The sequence below is a fragment of the Agelaius phoeniceus genome, chromosome 22 (genome assembly GCF_051311805.1).
Source record: "Agelaius phoeniceus isolate bAgePho1 chromosome 22, bAgePho1.hap1, whole genome shotgun sequence".
Lineage (NCBI taxonomy): Eukaryota > Metazoa > Chordata > Aves > Passeriformes > Icteridae > Agelaius > Agelaius phoeniceus.
In genome coordinates, this window is record NC_135286.1 from 7,090,264 (window position 1) to 7,110,583 (window position 20,320).

Consider the following 20,320-nt stretch of genomic DNA (forward strand, 5'->3'; position numbering starts at 1 on the left):
GGGGAAATGTTCCTCAAACACATCTTGCAATGGAAATAACCTCCCTTGGGTTGGGTTCCTCAAACTTTCTTTGCCTCAGAACCTTCAGAACCCAGCCCAGGGACCTCACTGGGGTTCTCCCACCTTGTGCCCAGTTCCCAACATGCTCTGAGTGGGAGGACCACAGAATTGTGTGGAATTGTGCATGGATAGAGGAATTGTGAGGGACTGGTTGTGTCAGCTGAAGGCTCTTCTGGGATTCATCCTGGAGTCCTGGATGAGTTGGTGGGGTTATGGCAGGGCCTCTCTGGATCTACCAAAGGCCTGGGGGGCCCTGGGAGGTCACTCCTCACTGGGAGCTGGCAGTGTCATTCCTGTGCACTGCATGGGGGACAGCCCAGGAAGGTGTACCTTCATTTGGGGGATTTTCTGGTTCCCCAGAAAAGAAGGAGAAGAGCAGGGCAGGAATGTTGCTCAGGATTGGAGGGAGCAATGTACAACTGCATGTGCACTTGGAAGAGCAGAACTCTCTGAAATTAAATCCCACTGCCACGATGGCCACTAAATGGATGTGTCAAAGCCATTTCATCCCCCCTAAAACCTCTCACAGAGACCTCCCTTAGCAGAGAGCAGGTGTGTCCCAGGATAGACTGCACCAGCATCTCCCTTCTGCTCCTCCATCCCTAATAAATCCCTCAATATTTTGTATTTTCCTTCCCCATTCCAGCATTAGAAGCAGAGCCCCATCCTGTGCCTCAGTGCTTCCTGATCGGTGGATAAAGTGGGGAAAAAAAAAAGCAAAAAAAGAACCAAGAAATCGTTACGAGCACTATTAAGCATGGCATAAACCAGAAAAATTAGTGCAGAGCTTTTATCCCCCATTGTTTATTGGGCTCAGCGATAAAACCCAACATGCTTTAGAGAACTCTTTCACAAAATGTTCCGATCTCTCACTCCTATACTAGAGCACAAAGGAATAAATAAATAAATTTAATTCTCCTTGTCAAATGAGCAAGATCGTGGCTGGAAATCCAGCTGCTGGTGTTGCACCTACACAATATTAATGATTTTGGAGGTGATTGTGGGGTTTTTCAGGGGAGTGGCTACTAATGTTGGAATGTTCCAAGAGCCTCTGCTGGGATTTGGTGTGATTTAGGCATCTGACATCTTAACCAAAAGGATAAAAATAATTCCCCAAAACTGACATTTAGAGTTCAGCAAGAGGAATGTTGTTGCTCACCAGAGGGAATGAGAAAAAGCCAAGTCTGCTCACGGATGGGGAATGCCATGGGGGACGCCTAGGCACCCCGAGTGTGGGGATAGGCGATCCCCATCCCTGCCTGCCTTTGGGGTCCCATCAGGATCCAGCATTTTAGAAGTAGGGCAATCCTCAGGCCCCTGCCAAGGAGAGGACCCCATAAGCACCTCGGCACCGTCATTAGCGCCCTGCACGTGGGAAAGGGGGGATCGATCCATCCTCTCCATAGGGAACGGGACCCCCATGGGAAGGCAATCCCAATACACCCGGTGTATGGGTAGAGGGGACCCCACAAGCCCCCTGAGCCATGGGAAGGGGGATCGCACGCTGCCCTGCACATCAGACACGTGGGAACGCCCCTTAGGGCCCCGCACGTGGGAAAGGGGGATCGAGCTACCCTCTCCATGGGGAACGGGACCCCACCTCCGAGCCCGGGTGGGGCCCACCCGGAGGCATAGCCTCCTTAAGAGCCAGCCCGCGCCAGGGGCGTGGCCCGCGGTGACGTTACCCCGCGTCGCTGCCCGCGCGCCGCCGTGACGTCAGGCGGCCGCGCGGCCCCTGGGCCCCTCACGCCCCGCGGGCCCAGCCCCGGCCCCGCGATGCCGCGGGTCTACATCGGCCGCCTCAGTTACCAGGCCCGGGAGCGCGACGTGGAGCGCTTCTTCAAGGGCTACGGCAAGATCCTCGAGGTGGATCTCAAGAACGGGTGAGCGCGGGCTCGACCCGGCTGCCGCGAGGGGAGGGCCCGGGCGCCTGAGGCTCTCGGAGGGGCCGCGGGGAAAGAGGCCGCCCGGGCGCTCTGGGCAGTGGTGGGGGCAGGACGGCTGGGTCGCCTCCTTTGGGTGCGATGAGAGGGACGGGAAGCTTGAGCTCCCCCTTGGTGGGGGATGCGAAGCCTGGTCCTTTATTGGGGCGGGATGTTGGGTTCTCTCTTTTGGGAGGTGGGCAGGATTCTTGAACTTCCCCTGGAGGAGGGACAGGGCGGCTGGGTCCGCCCTTTCTGCGGGGGAGAGTATGGCTGGGCTTTTATTGGGAGAGGGCAGTCTGCTTGGTTCCTTTTTTTGGAGGGACGGAACGTTTGGGGTTTTCCTTTTTTTTTATGAGGGAGGGAGCAGGAGGTCTAGGCCCCTACTGGAGGGGGGACAGGATGCGTTGGTTCCCCCTTTTGTGGAGGGAGGCAGGGCGCCCGGGTTCCCCATTTTGGGGAGGGTGACAGGTTGCCTGGGATCTCCGTGGGAGGGGGTAGCAAGACACCTGGGCTCGCCCCTTGGGGAAGCAGGATGCTCGGGTTCCCTTTAGGGATGGGGAGCAGGATGCCTGGGTTCCCCTTCTTGTCAAGGGGGGACATGACGTCTGGGCCTTTGTTGGGGGTGCAGAATGGCTGGGGCTCTGTCGGGGGGATGTGGATGCCTAGACTCTCCTTTGGGTGGGGTGAGGGAGGCTGGACAGTTGGGTTCCCCTTTTTTAAGAGTGGATGCAGGATACCTGGGCTCCCCCTCTGGGGAGGGCTTGGATGGGTGGGCTTCTCCTTTTTTGGAAGGCAGGACACCTGGGATTCTGTGACAGCTGGGGGTAGGACAGCTGAGTCTCACTTCAGTTCTTAGGGCAGCTCATCTGTGTTTTGCCCTGCCTTCTGCAGGGAGGGGGTGTCATCCTGCGGGCCCCCCCAGGCCCCTCTGCACCCCAGGGCAAGCACTGCAGGGTGAGCCAGGCTGCACCCCAGGATAACCTCCCCAAAAAGAACCCCATTGTGTTGGGTTTGGGGGGGCAGAGCTGCTCCCAGAGCCCTCAGGCTGTCTGGGGGTGTGTTCTGCCCCCCCACACACACCCTAAACCTGCCATACCTCTGTGTTCTTACCTGTGCTGTTCCAGTAGCTGTGCCCTCACTGCAGCTCCAAGGGTTGGATCCTGCTTCACCAGGGCTTGGCCAAGACATTCAAGTGTGGATTTTTGAAGAAAAAGCAAATTGCCATTTTTGGTGGGGTTTTCCCCAACACCCAAAGCCTCATGAGTGCCTTTGCTTTTTCCAAGAAACTCAGCTTGAAGCCTTCCTTAGAAAGGTTGAATGGAATATGGATTTATCATTATATAGCTAGGAGAGGCAGGTATTAATTACAGTGGAGAAGAGGAATTTTTTGTACAAGTTACTCCTTGAGCATTAAAGTGAAAGAGGCTCATTAAGTTTTAATGCTGCTTGTGCTGGCAGGTGGACATTTAACAGGTTTATAATATGAATAAAATCCATTATTAAAGCAAAAAAGTGTTCATGTGTCAGTGTTTTAACCCACACAGCCTGAGGAGTTGTTGAAGATTAGCTGAAATACCTGAGGCTGCTGTTTTCCAGTCCTGCTGTGTATCCTTGGAAATGTTGGGGGGGGGGGGGGGGGGGCAGTTTTCCTGTTGCTGAGTAAGCCCCAAATTCAATATTTCTGCTTCATATGTGTTGGAGATGGGGGGGAAGGGAAGCCAACTAAGCTTTCTTAACAGATGTGGAACTGTTGTTATGTGGCTGATGTGGTAAAGGGACTTGTCTTTCTGCTTTTAAGTCAATTTAATTGTTTTTTTCTAGTTTTATATTCTGAAGTCTTTTGACAGGTTTGAAGTTAAATTCTTTGTCAAAAATGGAACTTGAGCAATCAGGTTTTGTGTCTGTGCTTGGGAAGCCCTGGGCTGAGCTGTGCTCTCCTGAGCCTTCCTCCATGGCTTATTTCTGGTATTGCTTAGGAAACAATTCAAACTTCCTGCATGGTGTTTGACTGGAGAGATTCTTGCAGTTGTTTCTGGAAATCTGGGGGTTCTCCTTGGTGGATCCTCCACTGGGTGTTCCAGCAGCTAAACTGGAATGCTGGAGCAAGACAATGGAATGCAAATTGATACCACAGAGCTCTAAAAGCTTAGCTGCTGCTCACTACTTGTAATTTGAGCTTGAAATTCAATGGCTTAAAGCAATTACTACCTGAGGGGAAGACAGGGAAATGAAAATGTGGGTCATATAGGATTCTCCATTTCAAATTGCAGTTTTTAATTGTGTGCTCTTAGTTTTCCCATTCAACACCTGCAGGACAGAAGGATGTGGATTGAGGAACACAGATCAAAGCTTCAGACTTTCATCCTTCCATCTACCTCTGTTCCAAATCAGTGTTTGCTTTCCAAAGAGAAGTGGTTTGAGTGGGAGGGGACCTTAAAGCCCATCCTGCTCTACCCCCTGCCATGAACAGGGACCCCTTCCGCTGTCCCAGGTTGCTCCAAGCCCCATCCAGGCTGGCCTTGGGCACTTCCAGGGATAATGAAGGCCATCTCTAACATCATGGTCAGACTCCCTGATCTTGGAGGGCTTTTCCAATCTGAACAGTTCTGTGATTCTGTGTTTATTTATTAATTTTGGTGTGTGGGGTAGTGCTCACTTTTAGTGGGGAGGGGTTTAACTTCTACCTTTAAAAAGATAGATGACACCCTTGATTTCATCAAAGAGTATGCCATAATAGTAATCTTTTGCTAACATCAATGAATTCAGCCCTTACACTCTCACATGATTTATCATGTTGTTGATGAAGAATGACTTTAGGTTCAATTCAGCGAATCAGCAGATGTGTTTTCATGCCTTCCTATTTCTCTCCCTGTTTTTGGAAGGGTTTTCATTTTTTAGGTTTTTTCAAGGCTCAAAGCCTTGAACCTTCAGGTATGCTCAGGAGGCTCATCCGTAAGACAGCATGCACAGGGCTCTGCAGAAGCCCATGAGATGCTTTTGAGCACAAATATCTCAGGTTCAGTTCCTTCCCAGTGATCCCTTTTCCCTCCCTGTCGCTAGGTATGGCTTTGTGGAGTTCGATGATCTGCGAGATGCCGACGATGCTGTTTATGAGCTGAATGGGAAAGATCTGTGTGGGGAGAGAGTGATCGTGGAGCATGCCCGGGGCCCACGCCGGGACAGCAGTTACGGTTCTGGACGCAGTAAGCACTTGTGCATTTGTATCCATGGCTTATTTTAAATAAAACATTGGTTTACTCTTTTATAAAAGTAATATAAAAGGAAAGCAATCCAAATTTGTGACTAGTGTTCTGTAACTGTAAATGTAATTGTTGATCTGAATATTTATTAATTTGTTTGTTGTATTAAACTCTTTTAATTGATACATTAATAAACACAGTTTCTTGTACCATTTTCATTATTATCATTTTGTTTAACTATTTGAATGGTTTATTTGCAATGTGATGTTTAACATAGATTTAACAAAAACCTCAATGTTTTAATTGAAAGAGTCCTTTGAGGCTGACTGCCTGTTCCATTTGCTGACCTTGGGGTACCTTTCCATGAGTGGCTCCTTGACCTTTGTGGCCCATGGCTGTCCAAAAAAAAAAAAAGAAGCCATGTGACGACCTCAAGCTTTTCCCATTAGACCTGGGTGGTGAGGATCCCAAGGGTTAGAAACATATGAGATTAATCTGAAATAGGTGCCTGAAAAGCTTTATTCATGTCAGATATTCAGAAAGCTTTAAAGTAATGTAAATAACATTAATCAACTGGCTTTATTCAGTTTCTTCTTTCAAACTGTTTTAAAAATAATATTAAATATAATCGCATGTTAATTCTAGCATAATTATAGTTCTGTGCCTTGTTTAATTACGAGCTTGTAGTAAAACTGTTTTAATGCTTTGGGTCTTTGCAAGGTGTTACATAAAGGGGGGTGGATTTAGCCCTGATGGGGGGTCCATGGTGTCTTTGGGAACACCTGGGGCAGAGCAGTTCCGTCGGGGCGGAGAGCGACGCTCCATTTCCCTGGCTGAAGTTCTGCTGTCTGCTTGTCACCTCCTAAAGGTGGATATGGTTATAGAAGAAGCGGAAGAGATAAGTACGGTCCCCCGACCCGTACAGAATACAGATTGATTGTGGAAAATTTGTCAAGCCGCTGCAGTTGGCAGGATCTGAAGGTATGGGGCCCCTTTCCTTACCCTCTCTCTGTTACGGAGCACAAAGGGTGAAAGACATCTTCAGCAAGGCAAAGTGATGTGCTGTTCTGCTTTGCTCCAGCTGAGCAACTCCATGGGGAGTAGATTTTGGAAGTAACACACCCCTTAATACAGGACTATGTTTGCGTATATGAAACCATTCATGAGAGGTTGGGAGTTGCAACTGCAGAACTGGTGGCACTGGACAGTGGGAGAATAATTTTATCCTTAGCACCAGCTAACATCACATACAGGTGTGTTTTATCTTCTCTTAAGCCCTGTCAAAACAGACTCAAATCATGCCAGGGGGAGGATTCACTAGAGATGAAGGAGTTTGCTCTTGTCAGTTTGGATTTAACCCATCAACTTGTAAGGTGCTAGAGCTGTTTGAAACAACAGCATTGTTCCTGCAAATTCTCTGTTAGGATTTTCCACATCATCTGAAGCTGTTTTAAGGAGAGTTTCAGGGTAAGGATGTTTCCAGAATGAGTAATCATGAAAAATCTCTGCCAAAAACTTATTTTTGACGTCCAAAGGAGTGGCAGGTGATTCTAACAGTGGAGGTGTTGAGTGACACTGTGGAGCCCACAGTGCCTCTGAGTACTCTGGAGGTGACGTGTTGGCTTGTGATTATCCACATCATGGATTCCGGGAGCAGGATTTCAATAGTGGATGCAAAAAGATTAGTGCTTCCTTATCAAACTGAGCAGCAATGGTTAAACCCACTTGTTCTTACTGGAACACTTTCTCTTATGGTTCTCTTTTAAGGGTGTGTAAAATTTGTTCTAAACAAACTTTGACGTAGTAGAAACTGGTCTGTAAGTGAATTTTACACTAGTTCGGGTACGTACAGAGGTGCTTCCAGTGTCTTTGTTGTTAATGCTTCACACTATCAATAGCTTGTCTTTGCTTCTGTATTAAAATCCTAAGTAGAGCATGGCATGATTAATCCTCCAGTGGATGCATTACGGCTTTTTTGGGAATAGCCTTCATTTCAGTGTACTTAAAATGGGAGTAGCTGGGTTGAAAACAAACCAGAGCTCTGTGCCCTGTTTCTGCTGCAGCCAATTTCCACAGGGGCTGAAAGATGCCCTGGCCTGGCAAAGGCCCTGTTCTGCCCTGCTCAAAGCAGGGCAGAACAGACCCCTGATAAACCGTCTAAAGGGAGGTTTAGGAATTGAAACGGAGAAGCCAGGAAGCATGAAGTGGGAAAAAGAATTGAGCTTGGAGTTTTGTGGGGGTTTTTTCCAGCAGAACGAGCTCTATGTTGACAAGGCAGAGGATGAAGGGAGGTCTGCTTCTCTGTGGGCTTCTTGCCTCTTCATATTCAATCTTTATCACCTTTCCTAATTATTTCTGAAAACATGATTTGGAGAGCAAGCATTTTACTTCTTTAATCACTTCTATCATTTGAAACTTAAGAGCCCAGAGCATATTTGATCTAAGACTTGAAGTGGGAGATCTTAAATTATAATTTGTGTCAAAGCTATCAACCTGGTTCTAATCACACCAACTCTGTGAAGTCATAGTGTGTTATTTGGCACTACAGATGCTGTTTGGGTCAAACACTTGCTGACGTCCCTGTGAATAGAAGATACTCAGGGAGCATCATGTCAGAAGTGAGCAGGGTCAGCTGGAAGCCTGGCTCTGGATTCAAGGCGATGGTGATTCTGTCCTCTTCCTTTAGGATTATATGCGTCAGGCAGGGGAAGTGACATATGCAGATGCACACAAAGGAAGGAAAAATGAAGGTGTGATTGAGTTCAAATCCTATTCTGACATGAAAAGAGCCCTTGAAAAGCTGGATGGGACAGAAGTAAATGGCAGAAGGATTAGATTGATGGAAGACAGACCTGGATCGAGACGGCGCCGCTCTTACTCCAGAAGCCGAAGCCATTCAAGGTATGTCTGCAATGTATCTCAGGCTGCAGTTACGGAACACAGAGCGGCTTGAGACTTTTGGGTTCCAAAACACTGGAAATGTTTGGAGTTCTCAACGGGTCTAGTTTTTTGAGCACGTATTAATATCCAGGGCAAATGAGGGCTGTGTTCTGAGGTGTCTCTTGGTGGATGTGTGGACCTGCTCCCTGAACACCTGTCACTGTTCTTCCCTGATAACTCAGCCCTTGTTCTTTGTGGGAGCAGCTGCGTGGCCGGTGGAGCCATGCTTATGGAATGAAACAGAAGGTGCTTCTAACACTTCAGCTCTGAACACTGTGTTCTGCTCCAAGCACCAGGACTAACAGTTCTTTCTCATCTTAGAAACCTCCACCTGTTCCCTGTTTCTAAGAGATTTGTTGCTTTCCTTGACTGACCAAGAGCTGCTTCAGCAGCACCAAGTGTGCTCCCCTTTCCATTCTGGAGTAGAACTTGTTGCAAGAAAACTCAGGCAAATCTTTACTGTTCCTAGAAAAACTTGCTTATGAAATCAAAATCTGAAGTCAAAGCTTTATGTCAGTGTCTCACCATATTCAAACTGTGATTTGATTGGGAAAGTGATTATCCCTTAAATAAACTGGCATCTTTTCTTTCAGATTACTACCTTACTCGCAGCCAGACATGGCAGCAGGGATGAAAGGGGGGGAGAGGGTGCTCCAAGTTTGTAACTGTGTTGTCTAGCTCTGAACATTTGGCTGCTGAAAGGTGCTTTAGCCCTGTGGGGTTCTGCCCACAGGGGTCACAAGCTCCCTATGGACACGTGCTAACGTGAAGGTGGTTCCTTGTGTTGCAGGTCTCGCTCTCGAAGCAGACACTCCCATAAGAGCCGGAGCCGCAGTGCCAGTAGCAGCCGCTCCAAAAGCAGATCCAGATCCAGGTATGTCTTTGTCTTGGCAGAGCTGGGGGCTCCCACTTCAGTGAGAAGCATCATGTTAAATTTGCAGCAGGAACACTTTGTTTTTCTTTTCCCTCCCATTCTCTGCACGCTCTGTTCAAACCCTTGCCGCACTAAAGCTGAGCTGTCTGTTGCTTTTGCACTTCCAGGTCTGTGTCCCATTCCAGAAGCAAGAGCCGTAGTCGAAGCAAGAGCCGTAGCAGAGGCCAGAAAGAGAAAAGCAGGACTCCAAGTAAAGAGGATAAAAGTAGGAGCCGCAGCAGGAGTGCAGAGAAATCCCGAAACAAAAGCAAGGATAAATCTGAGGGCATTCTCCATAACAGCAATGAGAAAGCCAAGAGCAGGAGCCACAGCAAGGAAAAGAGCAGGAGCAGGAGTGGGAGTAAGGAGAGGGGAGAGGCGAAGGAGAGCATGAGGAGCAGAAGCAAGGAGAAAAGTAAAAGCAAAGACAGGGAGAAGAGCATTAGCAAGGGTAGAAGCAGGAGCAAAAGCAGGGATGAGAGTAGGAGCAGGAGCCACAGCAAGGATAAAAGGAAAAGTAGGAAAAGGAGCAGGGATGATAGCAGAAGTAGAAGCCGGAGCCACAGCAAGAGTGAGAAAAGCAAGAGGCGCAGCAAGCGAGACAGCAAAGGCAGCAGCAAGAAGAGAAGAAAGGACAGCCACGAGCGGTCCAGGTCAGGCTCCAAAGAAAAGGAGCAGCTCAAATCTGAGTCGGACAAGAAGGAGGTGAAAGGCGAGGGGGAGGATGCAGTGTCCCGCTCCAGGTCTAGATCCATTTCCAAGTTCAAACCAAATATCAAATCAGATTCTCGTTCCAGGTCTAAATCTGATTCAAAGCCAAGGTCCCGGTCCAAGTCCAGGTCTAGGTCTGCCTCTCGGTCACACTCACGGTCGCGGTCAAGGTCCCGCTCCAGATCCTAACCTTGCTGCAACGCCACTTGGAATGGTTGGAAAAGTCTTTTGTACATGTTTAGTAGCTGTAACCAAGTGATTGAAGTAGAAACCCTGTCGATGCTGTGTATTTTTAACAACCTGATGGTCTGTCTGTCATTAACTGCAGCGCTCTCTCCCTGCAGCGCTCTCTGGTGTGAGGCTGCTCCATTCATTTTCTATCCAATAGAAAGGTTCTCTTTACATACAGCTCTTCCTCAAGCCCCCAGATTGCCCTGTTTTCCAAGGAGAGCCTTGCAGGGAATGAGCCCAGGGAATGAGCACTGCGCCCTGGTGGGTTTATGGAATTGCAGTGATGACTGATAGGGTAGGTATGATGGATTCAACAGATTTTGCCCTCGATTGATGCCCTTTGATGTCTGCCATTTAGTGGAAGTGCTAAGTCTTAAGTTTCATACTACTTTTGTTCCATATTTTTTGGACTTACAAAGTTGTGAATAGCACAGTCAAAAGGAAAAAAAAATAGAGGTACTTGCAGTAATCTATAGGGAAAAGAACTATAGTTCCATATTCTGGTATTGTGACAATATCCTTGTTTTATATTAAATTTTTTTATTTTATTTTTCCCTGTCTTGCAAAGTACAGTGATCCCCGTTTCCATGAAATTTGAATAAAGACTATTTTTGCTTGATGACATTTGGTTATGTGGTGCTGTGTTGTGATTGTCAGCATTTTCTATTGATCAAGGTAAGCCTGAATTTGTAGAGAGTCACTCACAGAAAAAAGGTTCCTAATTCAGAAAGTCACTTCACATTCAGTGTAGGCACAACACTTGAATACAGTCCAGATAAAGAACTTATTTCTCCAGGATATTTTTCAGGAGTTTTTCCTCCTACTGAAACACCTGTGCTTGAGAAGAGCCTTCATAAAAGAAAAAGCTCAGGATGTGCTTCTGGGCTTGGAAGCACAGAGGGTGGTGGTGGCGGCTGTTCTGTGGTATGTCCCCAGCATCCCTGGAGACCTTGGGAGATGGGAGGGCAGCTTCTGGCAAGAGTTTTGTAGGTGTGTAGGTGTTCCTGAATAATATCCCAAATTTAGGCTTGGGCCATTTGCAAATTGCTCAGACTGAACTTCCCACAAGCTCTTCTCCTGCACAATCGGCTTTGAATGAAGAAGTGACATCCCCAGCACCTGTTCTGTCTGCAAGCAGCATTCTGAAAAATAGAAGGCAAAATGTATTTTGTGAGTTCCTGGTCTGGAACAAAAAGGTTAGTTACAGCTTCCCCTAAAACTGTCCTTTAGCCAATTGCAAACTGCTCACAACTTGATGGCAGCGGCTCTCCAGCAAGAGTCACTTCATAGGTGCAGTAATTCCATATAATTTGATCATTTGAAACTTGTCCTGCCATATTAAAAAGATGAAGAGGGTAATAGATCATCAGAGTTGCTTGCAACACAAAATATCTCCCCACACTTTGAGAGCGGTCAGGGCTCAGCAAGTGGCTCAGACTTTATCAAATGTCATACATATTACCATGGCAGCATTAGAAATCTCTGTGGAAGTGATATCTTCAGAAGAAAAAGGCTTTCCCAGCTATACATATATTTAGTGCTTTAACATCTTATACTGTCAAAATGACGTTTTTAATCCTTTTTGCTGCTTAATACAGAAGGAAACCAGCCAAGGCAAGATGTTTGCTAGTAAGGGATAATTAACTGAAAAATAATTTTAAGAAAATCTGCAAATTATACAGTCTAGGTAAAGACTAAAAAGTGACTCCAGTTTCTGCTGTCTGGTAACTCCATTCCAAGTGACCAAGCCAGATTTTAGTGAGCCCTTTGGGAAAAGCATCTATTCCTTAAATACCTGAGGACAGACCTCCCACAGTTGTGCAGTAAGAAGAGAGAAAGCTAAAAATCCTTCATGCGTGAGTATCTGGAGCCATGGCGGTTCCTGGGTGTGCAGTGCAGGGTTTGGACACGCCACACATTGCAGGAGCACCTGTGCTTTACTGCCCAGAGCAGGGACAGACCTTGGGATGAGCTCATCCTCCCCAGCCACTACATGTGTGGTGGGTTGGAGTGTTGGAGCAGGAATTCCCAGGGAATGGACTTTCTGAGACATCTTAAGTGCTGATAATTGGTGCGCCCCCAGAACAGTGATTCCATGGGCAGGGCCAGGCACGTGCCTCAGCTGGGCGCTGCTGCATCATTTAATGTTCATTTCTGTCTCACAAATGTCACTGAGTGAGTCTCACACATTAATTCTGCATTAAACTGTAGGGTTTGCATCAAAACCTCCAACTTGTGTGGCCCCCTGGTGTGGGCACTTTGCCTTTCTCAGCCTGGAGTCTTGATCTGAAACTGCAGAGATCTGCTTGGCAGCAGGTGTGAAACCAGGGCAATGGTAATAATATAAAATATTAACTGTAATACTTATATTGCATACCCAGAGAAGAAGATTAGTGGAATGTCTATTGCAATAATTCCACAATATTCCCAAGTAAGATTTCTGTGTGAATAATTATATACAAAGTGAGGACTCAGCTTTAGGCTGGAAGTACCTACCCAAAATGCACTGAAAAACAGCCCCAAATCTGATCTAGGCTTGGGGTAACTGTCTTATGGGGCACCTTGGAGGTGAGTTCTGAGGAGGGAAGGCAGGAATGCACGTGGTGGGCACCGTGTAGGTTCTGGCAAAACAATCAGTAGAGCAGGGAGATAAAAGGGCAAGAAGCTCCAAACTAGGAATCTCTCAACAAAACTTACAACAATTAAAATCAAATTAAGAGTCTAAATAAATATGGATGGTTCAATTACTTGCAAATTTTTTTGGCTCCAACAGCCCTGTAAACCTGGACCCACTGAATACTTCAACACTGGCTGCAAGCATCTGCAGGATTTGTGTTTTAGCTGGAACTTGCTGGCACAGATGAGGTAAGAAATGTACTTGCTTTCTGACTAGATTTAAAGATTCTAAAGGGTATTTTATGTGCCTCACTTGAAGAATGAAGAGAATATTGTGATGTGTAGTTCAAATGAGCCATTGCAAATCTCATGTATTATTTTCCCGAAATCCCATTCCATTTAAGCTGTCACAGCTTGGGGCCTGCTTCTGCTCTTGGCAGAAACCCCCGACGCGTCATTAAAAAATCCTACCCCCACCTCTTTTATTGTTCCAAAATTCAAATACAAAGGAAAATAACAGTCCCAGATGAGAAGACAAACAAGTTTAACAAATGCAGAGAAGACGGGGCAATATCCTCTATTACTCCTGGAGGGGGAGGCAGCGGGACACCATGGTCACGATTTGCTGGAATAACAGCTCCCATCCCAAACCTCCGCTGCCCAAATCCCGTCAGCCGTGAACGTGCCCCAACGCCCACGGCCGTGCCCAGGCTTCACCCAGCCGGCTCAGGGAGCGGGGCTGTGCCCCTCACACCCATATGTCCCGTGCCAGTGCCCCCGGTGCCCCACGTCTGTCCCGTCCCAGCGCCAGCCCTACCCCCGTTCATTCCCATCCTACGCTTGCATGTCCCAGTGCCATCCCTACCCCCAGTGCATTTGCATCGCACTGCCAGCTCTGTCCTAGGTCCTCCCCGTACCCAGTGCCCCATACCCAGTGCCCCCTATCCCAGTACCACACACCCAATTCCCCACATCCCAGTACCCCATATCCAGTACCGCCCCGCTCCCGGTCCCCGTCCCCAGCCAGCGCCGCCTCCCCCGGGCCGGGGCCGCGCATGCGTTCGGGGGCCCGCGGGGCTCGCAGCGCTGCCTGGGCTCCATCGCGAGGCCCCGGAGCGGCGGCGGCGGCGGGGCCGGGCCGGGCCAGGCTGGGCCGGCGGTGAGTGAGGGAGGGCGGGGGTCGGGCCCGGGCGGAGGCGCCGCCATCTTGGGGGGCTGGGGGGCCGGGAGTGCAAATGGCGCCGCTGGGCCGGGGCTGCTGGGGCCCCGCGGGACCCAAAGTGCGTTTAAACCCCCAAAAGGGGCAAAACCACCGCAAACCCGCCGATGGACGCAGGCAGAACGCGGGCTTAAATTCTTTGCACGGTCACAAAGTATTTACAGTTTCTGAGGTGGTGGTTGCCGAATTTTGACCCAAGAAGTTGAGGAGAAAATCGGGGTTATCCCGCCTGGGCGCCGCTCCGGTGAAACTCCTCGGGACTGTGACAACTCAAAAATATTAACAAACATATAAATCCAGTGCAGTAGAAACAGTTCTTGGAGACCTCCCGAAAACCAGAAAGATTTAAGTTTGAAAACAGATTTTACATGACGGAAAAAAACAAAAAAACATCAAACTTTCTGGCAGCAAATTCAAAGTGCAGAAGTAATGGAATGGGGATTTTGGGAGGGGAAGTCCGCGCTGAATAAAGAGAGGGATAAATACAATAATTCAGAAGTATCGATCGGCTGCGGGTAGGGGTCGGTGTGGGACAGCCTGAGTGATGTTTGGTGTCAGGAGAAAGAGATTAGGACAGTTTTATGGGCTCCTGGTGCTGCAAGGAATCGGATTAGATTTATACTATGAAAACATTCAATTTAATTCAATTACTGCCCAGATAAGTTTTTAAAAATAGCCTGTAACTGGAATTAAGGGATAAAGAGCTGTGATATTTTGTGCCAAGTTGCAACAGACCTTTTAGGTCTGTATTTTATTATATAGTAAAACAGAAGTGAAAAGGAGGGAAAACGGACTTGGTGCTTCAAACTTTCCTTCCCTACACAGCAATTAAGAGCAGTCTGATGTGGTCTAATCAGCGTTTTGCTTCCTCAGTTTATGATCTATAATCTACTCAGATTATATGTTTTTGAGGATGGGAACAGTCTTTTCCTGAGTGAGTATTCCTGCTTGGCCGTGGGAGATAAGTAATAATGATTAATAGAAGTCCCCAGGGTAATCTGCTGGATTGCAGTCCTACAAAGTAATTACAGATGCAATTAAAACAGAGGATGTTTTTGGCCTCTGTGCACTGGTTTTGCCCTAAAATTGATTGCACCTTATATTGCAAGTAATCCCATTAAAGCTGAACGTGTGTGAAATGAATTGTAATTCCCAGTGAGTGCAGGGGTGGAATCAGAGCCCAGTTTGAGCTGCTGAGGACAGCTGGGTACAACTGCTGGGCAGGTTGTGCAGGGCCAGCTCCGTTTGTCTTGGCCAGAGGTGATTTACTCTGTCTTCAGGGTTTCAGTGCCATAATGAGCAAGTTGCTGGAGGGTGAGTGGGTACACAGCCAGATGTACTCTGCAGAGCATTGCTGCCCCACTGACTCCTCAGGACCCAGGGTGTGTTTTCCTTCCATCAGCCGTGCTGTTTGTCAGCAATTTTATCACCAGTTCTTTGTTTACAGAACTTTTAAGTCTTCGCACTGATTTTTAGAAGTAGCATTGTGAATTTATTTGAAGCAGTGTCTGCAGTCTTACTTTAAATGTGCTTAAAATTGTGTTGGTCTATCTGCAGGAGAAGGCCTGGCTAGGCCTTATCTCACTTCTATCTTCATGCATAGTGTTTAGTGCAGATACCTCTGGGTATGACAATATATTCCATCGGTGTTGAGGGCGAAGCTTCAGTGTAACCCCCTTGTCCTTTGCCATTAGTGCTGGTAGTTTTTGAGAGATGACATGTGCTGCAAGCCTGACACTGGGACATGGAATCAGGTCCTCTCAGGATGACGATGGAGATCATAAAATCATGGAATACCCTGAGTTGGAAGGGACCCACAGGGATCATTGAGTCCAAGTCCTGGCACAGGACACCCCAACAATACCACTGTGAGTGTTGTCAGACAATAAGGTGTGGAGTGTCCATGTGCCAGTCCATGCCTCACCTCTGGGCAGGAAAGTGTTCTGGAGGCCTAAATCCCATTCTCAGAATTGCACAGCTTGAATATCAAGGAAATGTACATAGACTGGATCAAACCCAGATTGACCCACAGCAGTGATTACTCTGGGCATTTACAGTCTCTCTGTGAAATAACAAGGTGATTCATGAGTTGCAGTGTTGGTTCTTCTTCCTTACACAGTCCTCTCTGTCCCATATTTTCTGTAATTTTTAATCTATTTCAGCCTTTCCTCGAGCCCTCCAATTGTGCTGCATGGGCACAAGAGCAGGAAGGAGGAGACACAATGGGATGAAAAATCAGATTGGAGACTTGGGGAAAAAATGACCAAATGAGTCCTTATTAAGGAAGCCTGGCAGCTGCACACTCCTGCACGTGGAATCAATTAGCAACCAAAGCCAACAGAGATCTGACCAAACCCTCTTTCTCCTAATTAGCATCACTCACTGTGCTCCACAGGTGAGGTGTGAGGGCAGATGTGCTTTGCTAAATTTGACAGATTATTTTCCAGAGAATGGTTCAATTTACTGGTAAAATACTTTACCCCCAAGGAATGGGTGTTTTATTGCTGGGTTTAGCGTCTTTTGGCTCATCTCCTGTTTGTTTTGTTTTGGTTTTTAAATTTCTGATTGAATCCAGCAAAGTGATGGGATAAATGCATGGTAGAGCTAAGCAAACAGGTAGAGGTTGTATTCATGAATCACACAAGATTTGTTTTGACAGCCCTATTTATGCTGTAGCTTTTAAACTTTTTAAAGGCTGAGAGAATTGGGATTGTTCAGCCTGGAGAAGAGAAAGCTTTGAGGTGACCTAATTGCAGCTTTCCAGTGCCTAAAGGGAACGAACCTACAAGAAAGCTGGAGAGAGACTATTTACAAGGGCCTGGATCGACAGGGAAAGCAGGAATGGCTTCACACTGACAGAGGCAGGTTTAGATCAGATATTAGGAAGGAATTCTTCTCTGTGAGGGTGGGGAGGCCCTGGTACAAGTTACCCAGGATAGCCGTGGTTGCCCCTGGATCCCTGCAAGTGTCCAAGGTCAGGTTGGACAGGGCTTGGAGCCACCTGGGATAGTGGAAGGTGTCCCTGCCCATGGCAGGGGTTGAGACTGGATGGGCTTTGAGGTCCCTTCTGATCCCAAACCATTCTAGGATTCTGTGATTCTACTTTGGGTCGCTCCTGCAGAGCATGAAGGTTTTTAAGGTGTGTAATTCCTGTGTGGCTTCAGGTGATGCTCAGAAGTGTGTTTAAGTGTTGTAATTACAGGTGATTCCCAGGGACTGGGATTAGCAGCTCTGTGGTTTCACGCCTGCAGGAGTCATTCCTGGGGCTCCCAGCTGAGCCCCATGGAGGTTTGTGTGAGGCTCGGGCAGTGGCCAGGTGCCCTCCCCAGAGTCACTGCTCTTCCCAGGCAGGAGGAGGTGAGAGTTGGGGAAAGCAGCTCAGCACCAAAGGCTCTTAGTGAAACCCATAAAATTGGAAGTGCACTCTGTTTCTGCTCCTCTCTTTCCATAAAGGAACAGAAAGCATTAACTCTGTAGGCATGGAATAAGGTTTTGTGCCTTCTTTTGCATCCCTCCCAGTCTGTTTGGAATAGGTCAGAATGCTGTCCAGCATGGCACTGAGTGCCTGTAAGGACAGGAGAGAGCAGCTGCTGCCACACGGTTGTCACCCAAACCTACAGAGACAGGCAGCAAGGTGGCTGTGGTGGCAAAGGGGAACAGTCACACTCGAGGAGGCAGCACTGTCAGGTGTGTGATGCTCTGTGGGAATGCTGGAATGCCGGCTGGCATCGGCAGGGGTGGGGCTGGGTGTGCAACGGGCACACATTCAGCAGCCTGTGCCAGTGCTTTTCTTCTGACTGCTGAAATAGATACATGAGTGTGTTTTTGACACAGCTGTGTCAGCAAACCAAGATGAGCAGCTCAAAGGCTCCAACAGTGCTTTGGGCTTTGTTCTAGGATGAGCTGCTGGTTTAGAGTAAACTCACAATTTTGCTGTCTGATCCTATGAGCTGATTGAGGTCACATTGCCGTGGTGCTGTTTACTTGTCTCCCAGTGCAATAGCATACATAATCCATATGTTATGGATTATGGTATGCTATTGCACTGGGAGACAAGTAAACCAAAGGCAGACCCATAGACCTGATGCTAGTTTTCCAAAGAAACTTGGAAGGGCTCTGTTGTACAAATGAGCTGGACAAACTCCTGGAAACCCAAGTACTTCATCTTGTGATCCTGTGATGGAACCTACACAAAAAGTCTTTGCTTCTCCTCCATACCAGCCAAAGCATCCCTCTCCCTTCCTAGACCCTTTTCCCAGTCTAATCTTTCAGTGCAATATTTTCCTTGATTTGTAGTTAAAATGTTTCCCTCTTTATGGGAAACAAAAATTAGTAGAAAGTGCAAGGGGGGAGCTTGGAATTCCTCAATTCTGAATTTTGTCTTTTTTTCCCTTCACTGACATAGACAGTCTCTGGTGACTGGTGGCTCCTGGCACTTTCTCTTGAGGCATTGGTACAGTTCCATTGCAGCCTCTGAAGGTTCATTTCAGTTCCTAACTGATGAGGTTCCTGGAGATGAGGCTGGGGTTTTATTTGGTAATGGCATTAGTTCAGCCTTGCAAAATATTGCTTGCCTGAGGTGAGTAACAGGTTTTGACGGGTGAGTAAAGCATCGTCTGTCATCGTCACAACCAAGTACAGGCGGGGTGGCTGTGTCTGAGCTCTTAAGTGTTCTGACAGTTCTGAGTTTAGTTGTGCTGCAAGGAGTCATGATGGGGTTTGTGTGTTTCTGTTTAAAGTGCAGCTCTGTTCCTCATTGATGGCACAGGAGGGGCTGGCAGATGTCACATGTCAGGTGTCAGACACCGCTGCAGAGCTCCCAGGAGATGGGAGCTCTCAGAGCTGGTTTGCACCGAGTGGGAGGAGCAGCTTTGCTCAGCTCCTGCCCTGTTTCAGGGCAGAAAGGTGATTTGTAAATCAGTTATTCCCAGAACAGCACAGTATCAGATGGTTCCCTCGATGCCAAGTGCTTCTTGAATGGGATTTTGCCTCCTGGTCCATGGAAGCTTAGCCAGAAGTGCTGCAAACTTCACGTTAATACTTGATTTACAGTGTCTGGGTTTATTGCACCATTGTATTTCTCACCAGAGAGAGACACTGAAATCCTCATGTCATTGGAAATTATCCTGGCAGCACCTAGAATGGGATTTCTGTTGAAATATTTTTCTTCCCATCAAGTCTGATGGTGTTTATAGAAGTAGAGTGAACCCCTATCTGCCCATTTAGCCTTCTCACTCACTTTGAATGAACTTTTACTTTTTTTTCTTCCTGGTTTTTTTTTGTTTGGTTGGTTTTGTTTGTTTTTTGTTTTTTTGTTTGTTTGGTTTGGTTTGGTTTGGTTTTTTGGGGTTTTTTTTTTGGGTTTTTTTGGGGTTTTTTGGTTTGGTTTTGTTTTTTGGTTTTTTTTTGTTTGGTTTTTTTGGGTTTTTTTTTTTAATTTTTCATCTCCTAACAAAGGTAAGAGGGATGTTAAAAGCCAAAGCTGGTTTTCTACAGTAACAATGAGGTGGTTTCCCAAGCCTGCACTGGTTCAGGGGCAGAAATGAGATCAAAACCTGAGTATTTCTGGCCATTTTCTGTGGATTCCCTGTCTAAAGATAAAGCATAGAGCTCTGGGTGGAAGTATATTAATTCGGCTTCATTATCTCTGCCAGGCTGGCAATCATTTATCATAAATCATAAATCTGAATCTGCAACTTGGAACTGAATGACTCATCTCAGTTTTGTAGTATCTTCTTTTGCCTTAATGTTTCTGAGACTTAAAATGCTAAAGATGAATAGAAATTACAAACTGGGACAAATGAGGAATTTTTGGGCCTGACTATGGTTCTTCAAAATGTTTCATGTTAGTTTCTGCTCTCTTTTTAATTGCCCCATTTGCTTCCTTTTATTGGATTGTCTTGATTTTAATGCAGATTTTACTAATAAGAGAGCATTATAAGAAAAGCGATTATTTTATTTTTCTGTGGGTTCTACTGGATTTATAAAATGCAGAGATGAAAAAGACCAATTATTTTATCAGGCCTTCTCTGGTTAAGTTCCAGATTGTTTTCTACATTGTGATTTTTGACATTTTTCCTGACCCAGTTTGAAGTAAATTCTCCAAGTTAATTACTTCTGTCCAAGTAACTTCCAAACTCCTTCTCCTAGAGGGAGCTTTGTAAATGATCTTGGTACTTGAGCTTCTTTATTTTTAAAGCCTGGACACAAAGAATAAAATCAAAAAAGGCGTGGGCTTGCCCTTGGTGAAACTGGCGACCAAGCATTTGCTATAAACAAATGTTTATAGATGTACAAGGCTACATCAAATATTAACATATTCAATAGCACCCAACACAAGGCTCATTGAGTCCAATTCCTGCCTCTCCCTGCAGCCGTGGAGATGTGGATGTGTTCTGTGACCCTGAACATGGACACGGCCGCAGATGTTCCACACCTGCAGTTCCCATACCCCAGTGGAAGCTGGGGAACTCCTACAGAGGTTATCCCAGGTATATTTCCTATT

The 20,320-nt window shown here is 46.9% G+C and overlaps 2 protein-coding genes and 1 long non-coding RNA gene across 12 annotated transcripts in view; 2 read left to right on the top strand and 1 right to left on the bottom strand.

Moving 5' to 3' along the window:
• The first annotated feature begins 1,751 nt into the window (after positions 1-1,751).
• Positions 1,752-10,602, top strand: SRSF4 (serine and arginine rich splicing factor 4). The gene is made up of 6 exons (XM_054648334.2): positions 1,752-1,943; positions 5,046-5,188; positions 6,054-6,166; positions 7,872-8,086; positions 8,916-8,999; positions 9,167-10,602. Exons 1-6 carry the CDS (start codon positions 1,837-1,839, stop codon positions 9,936-9,938), a joined length of 1,434 nt encoding a protein of 477 aa, XP_054504309.2. The 5' UTR covers positions 1,752-1,836; the 3' UTR covers positions 9,939-10,602.
• Positions 5,687-14,183, bottom strand: LOC143695612 (uncharacterized). Its single transcript, XR_013185005.1, has 2 exons — positions 13,978-14,183; positions 5,687-11,122 (listed from the first exon to the last, which is right to left on the bottom strand). It is a non-coding gene; the product is annotated as an uncharacterized LOC143695612 (long non-coding RNA).
• LOC129129936 (lethal(3)malignant brain tumor-like protein 3) overlaps positions 13,650-20,320 on the top strand; it is a 40,961-nt gene continuing 34,290 nt past the window's right edge. For 3 of the 10 annotated variants that reach the window (XM_077189744.1, XM_077189747.1, XM_077189746.1), the window contains exons 1-3: positions 16,083-16,210; positions 18,221-18,394; positions 20,190-20,306. In XM_077189744.1, coding sequence (XP_077045859.1) covers positions 20,198-20,306 — 109 coding nt within the window. In that variant the 5' untranslated portion in view covers positions 16,083-16,210; positions 18,221-18,394; positions 20,190-20,197. Of the gene's footprint in view, positions 13,756-16,072; positions 16,211-18,220; positions 18,395-19,183; positions 20,307-20,320 lie in introns of those variants that run through there. The other 7 variants (XM_077189749.1, XM_077189751.1, XM_077189750.1 and 4 more) reach the window with 4 other exon arrangements.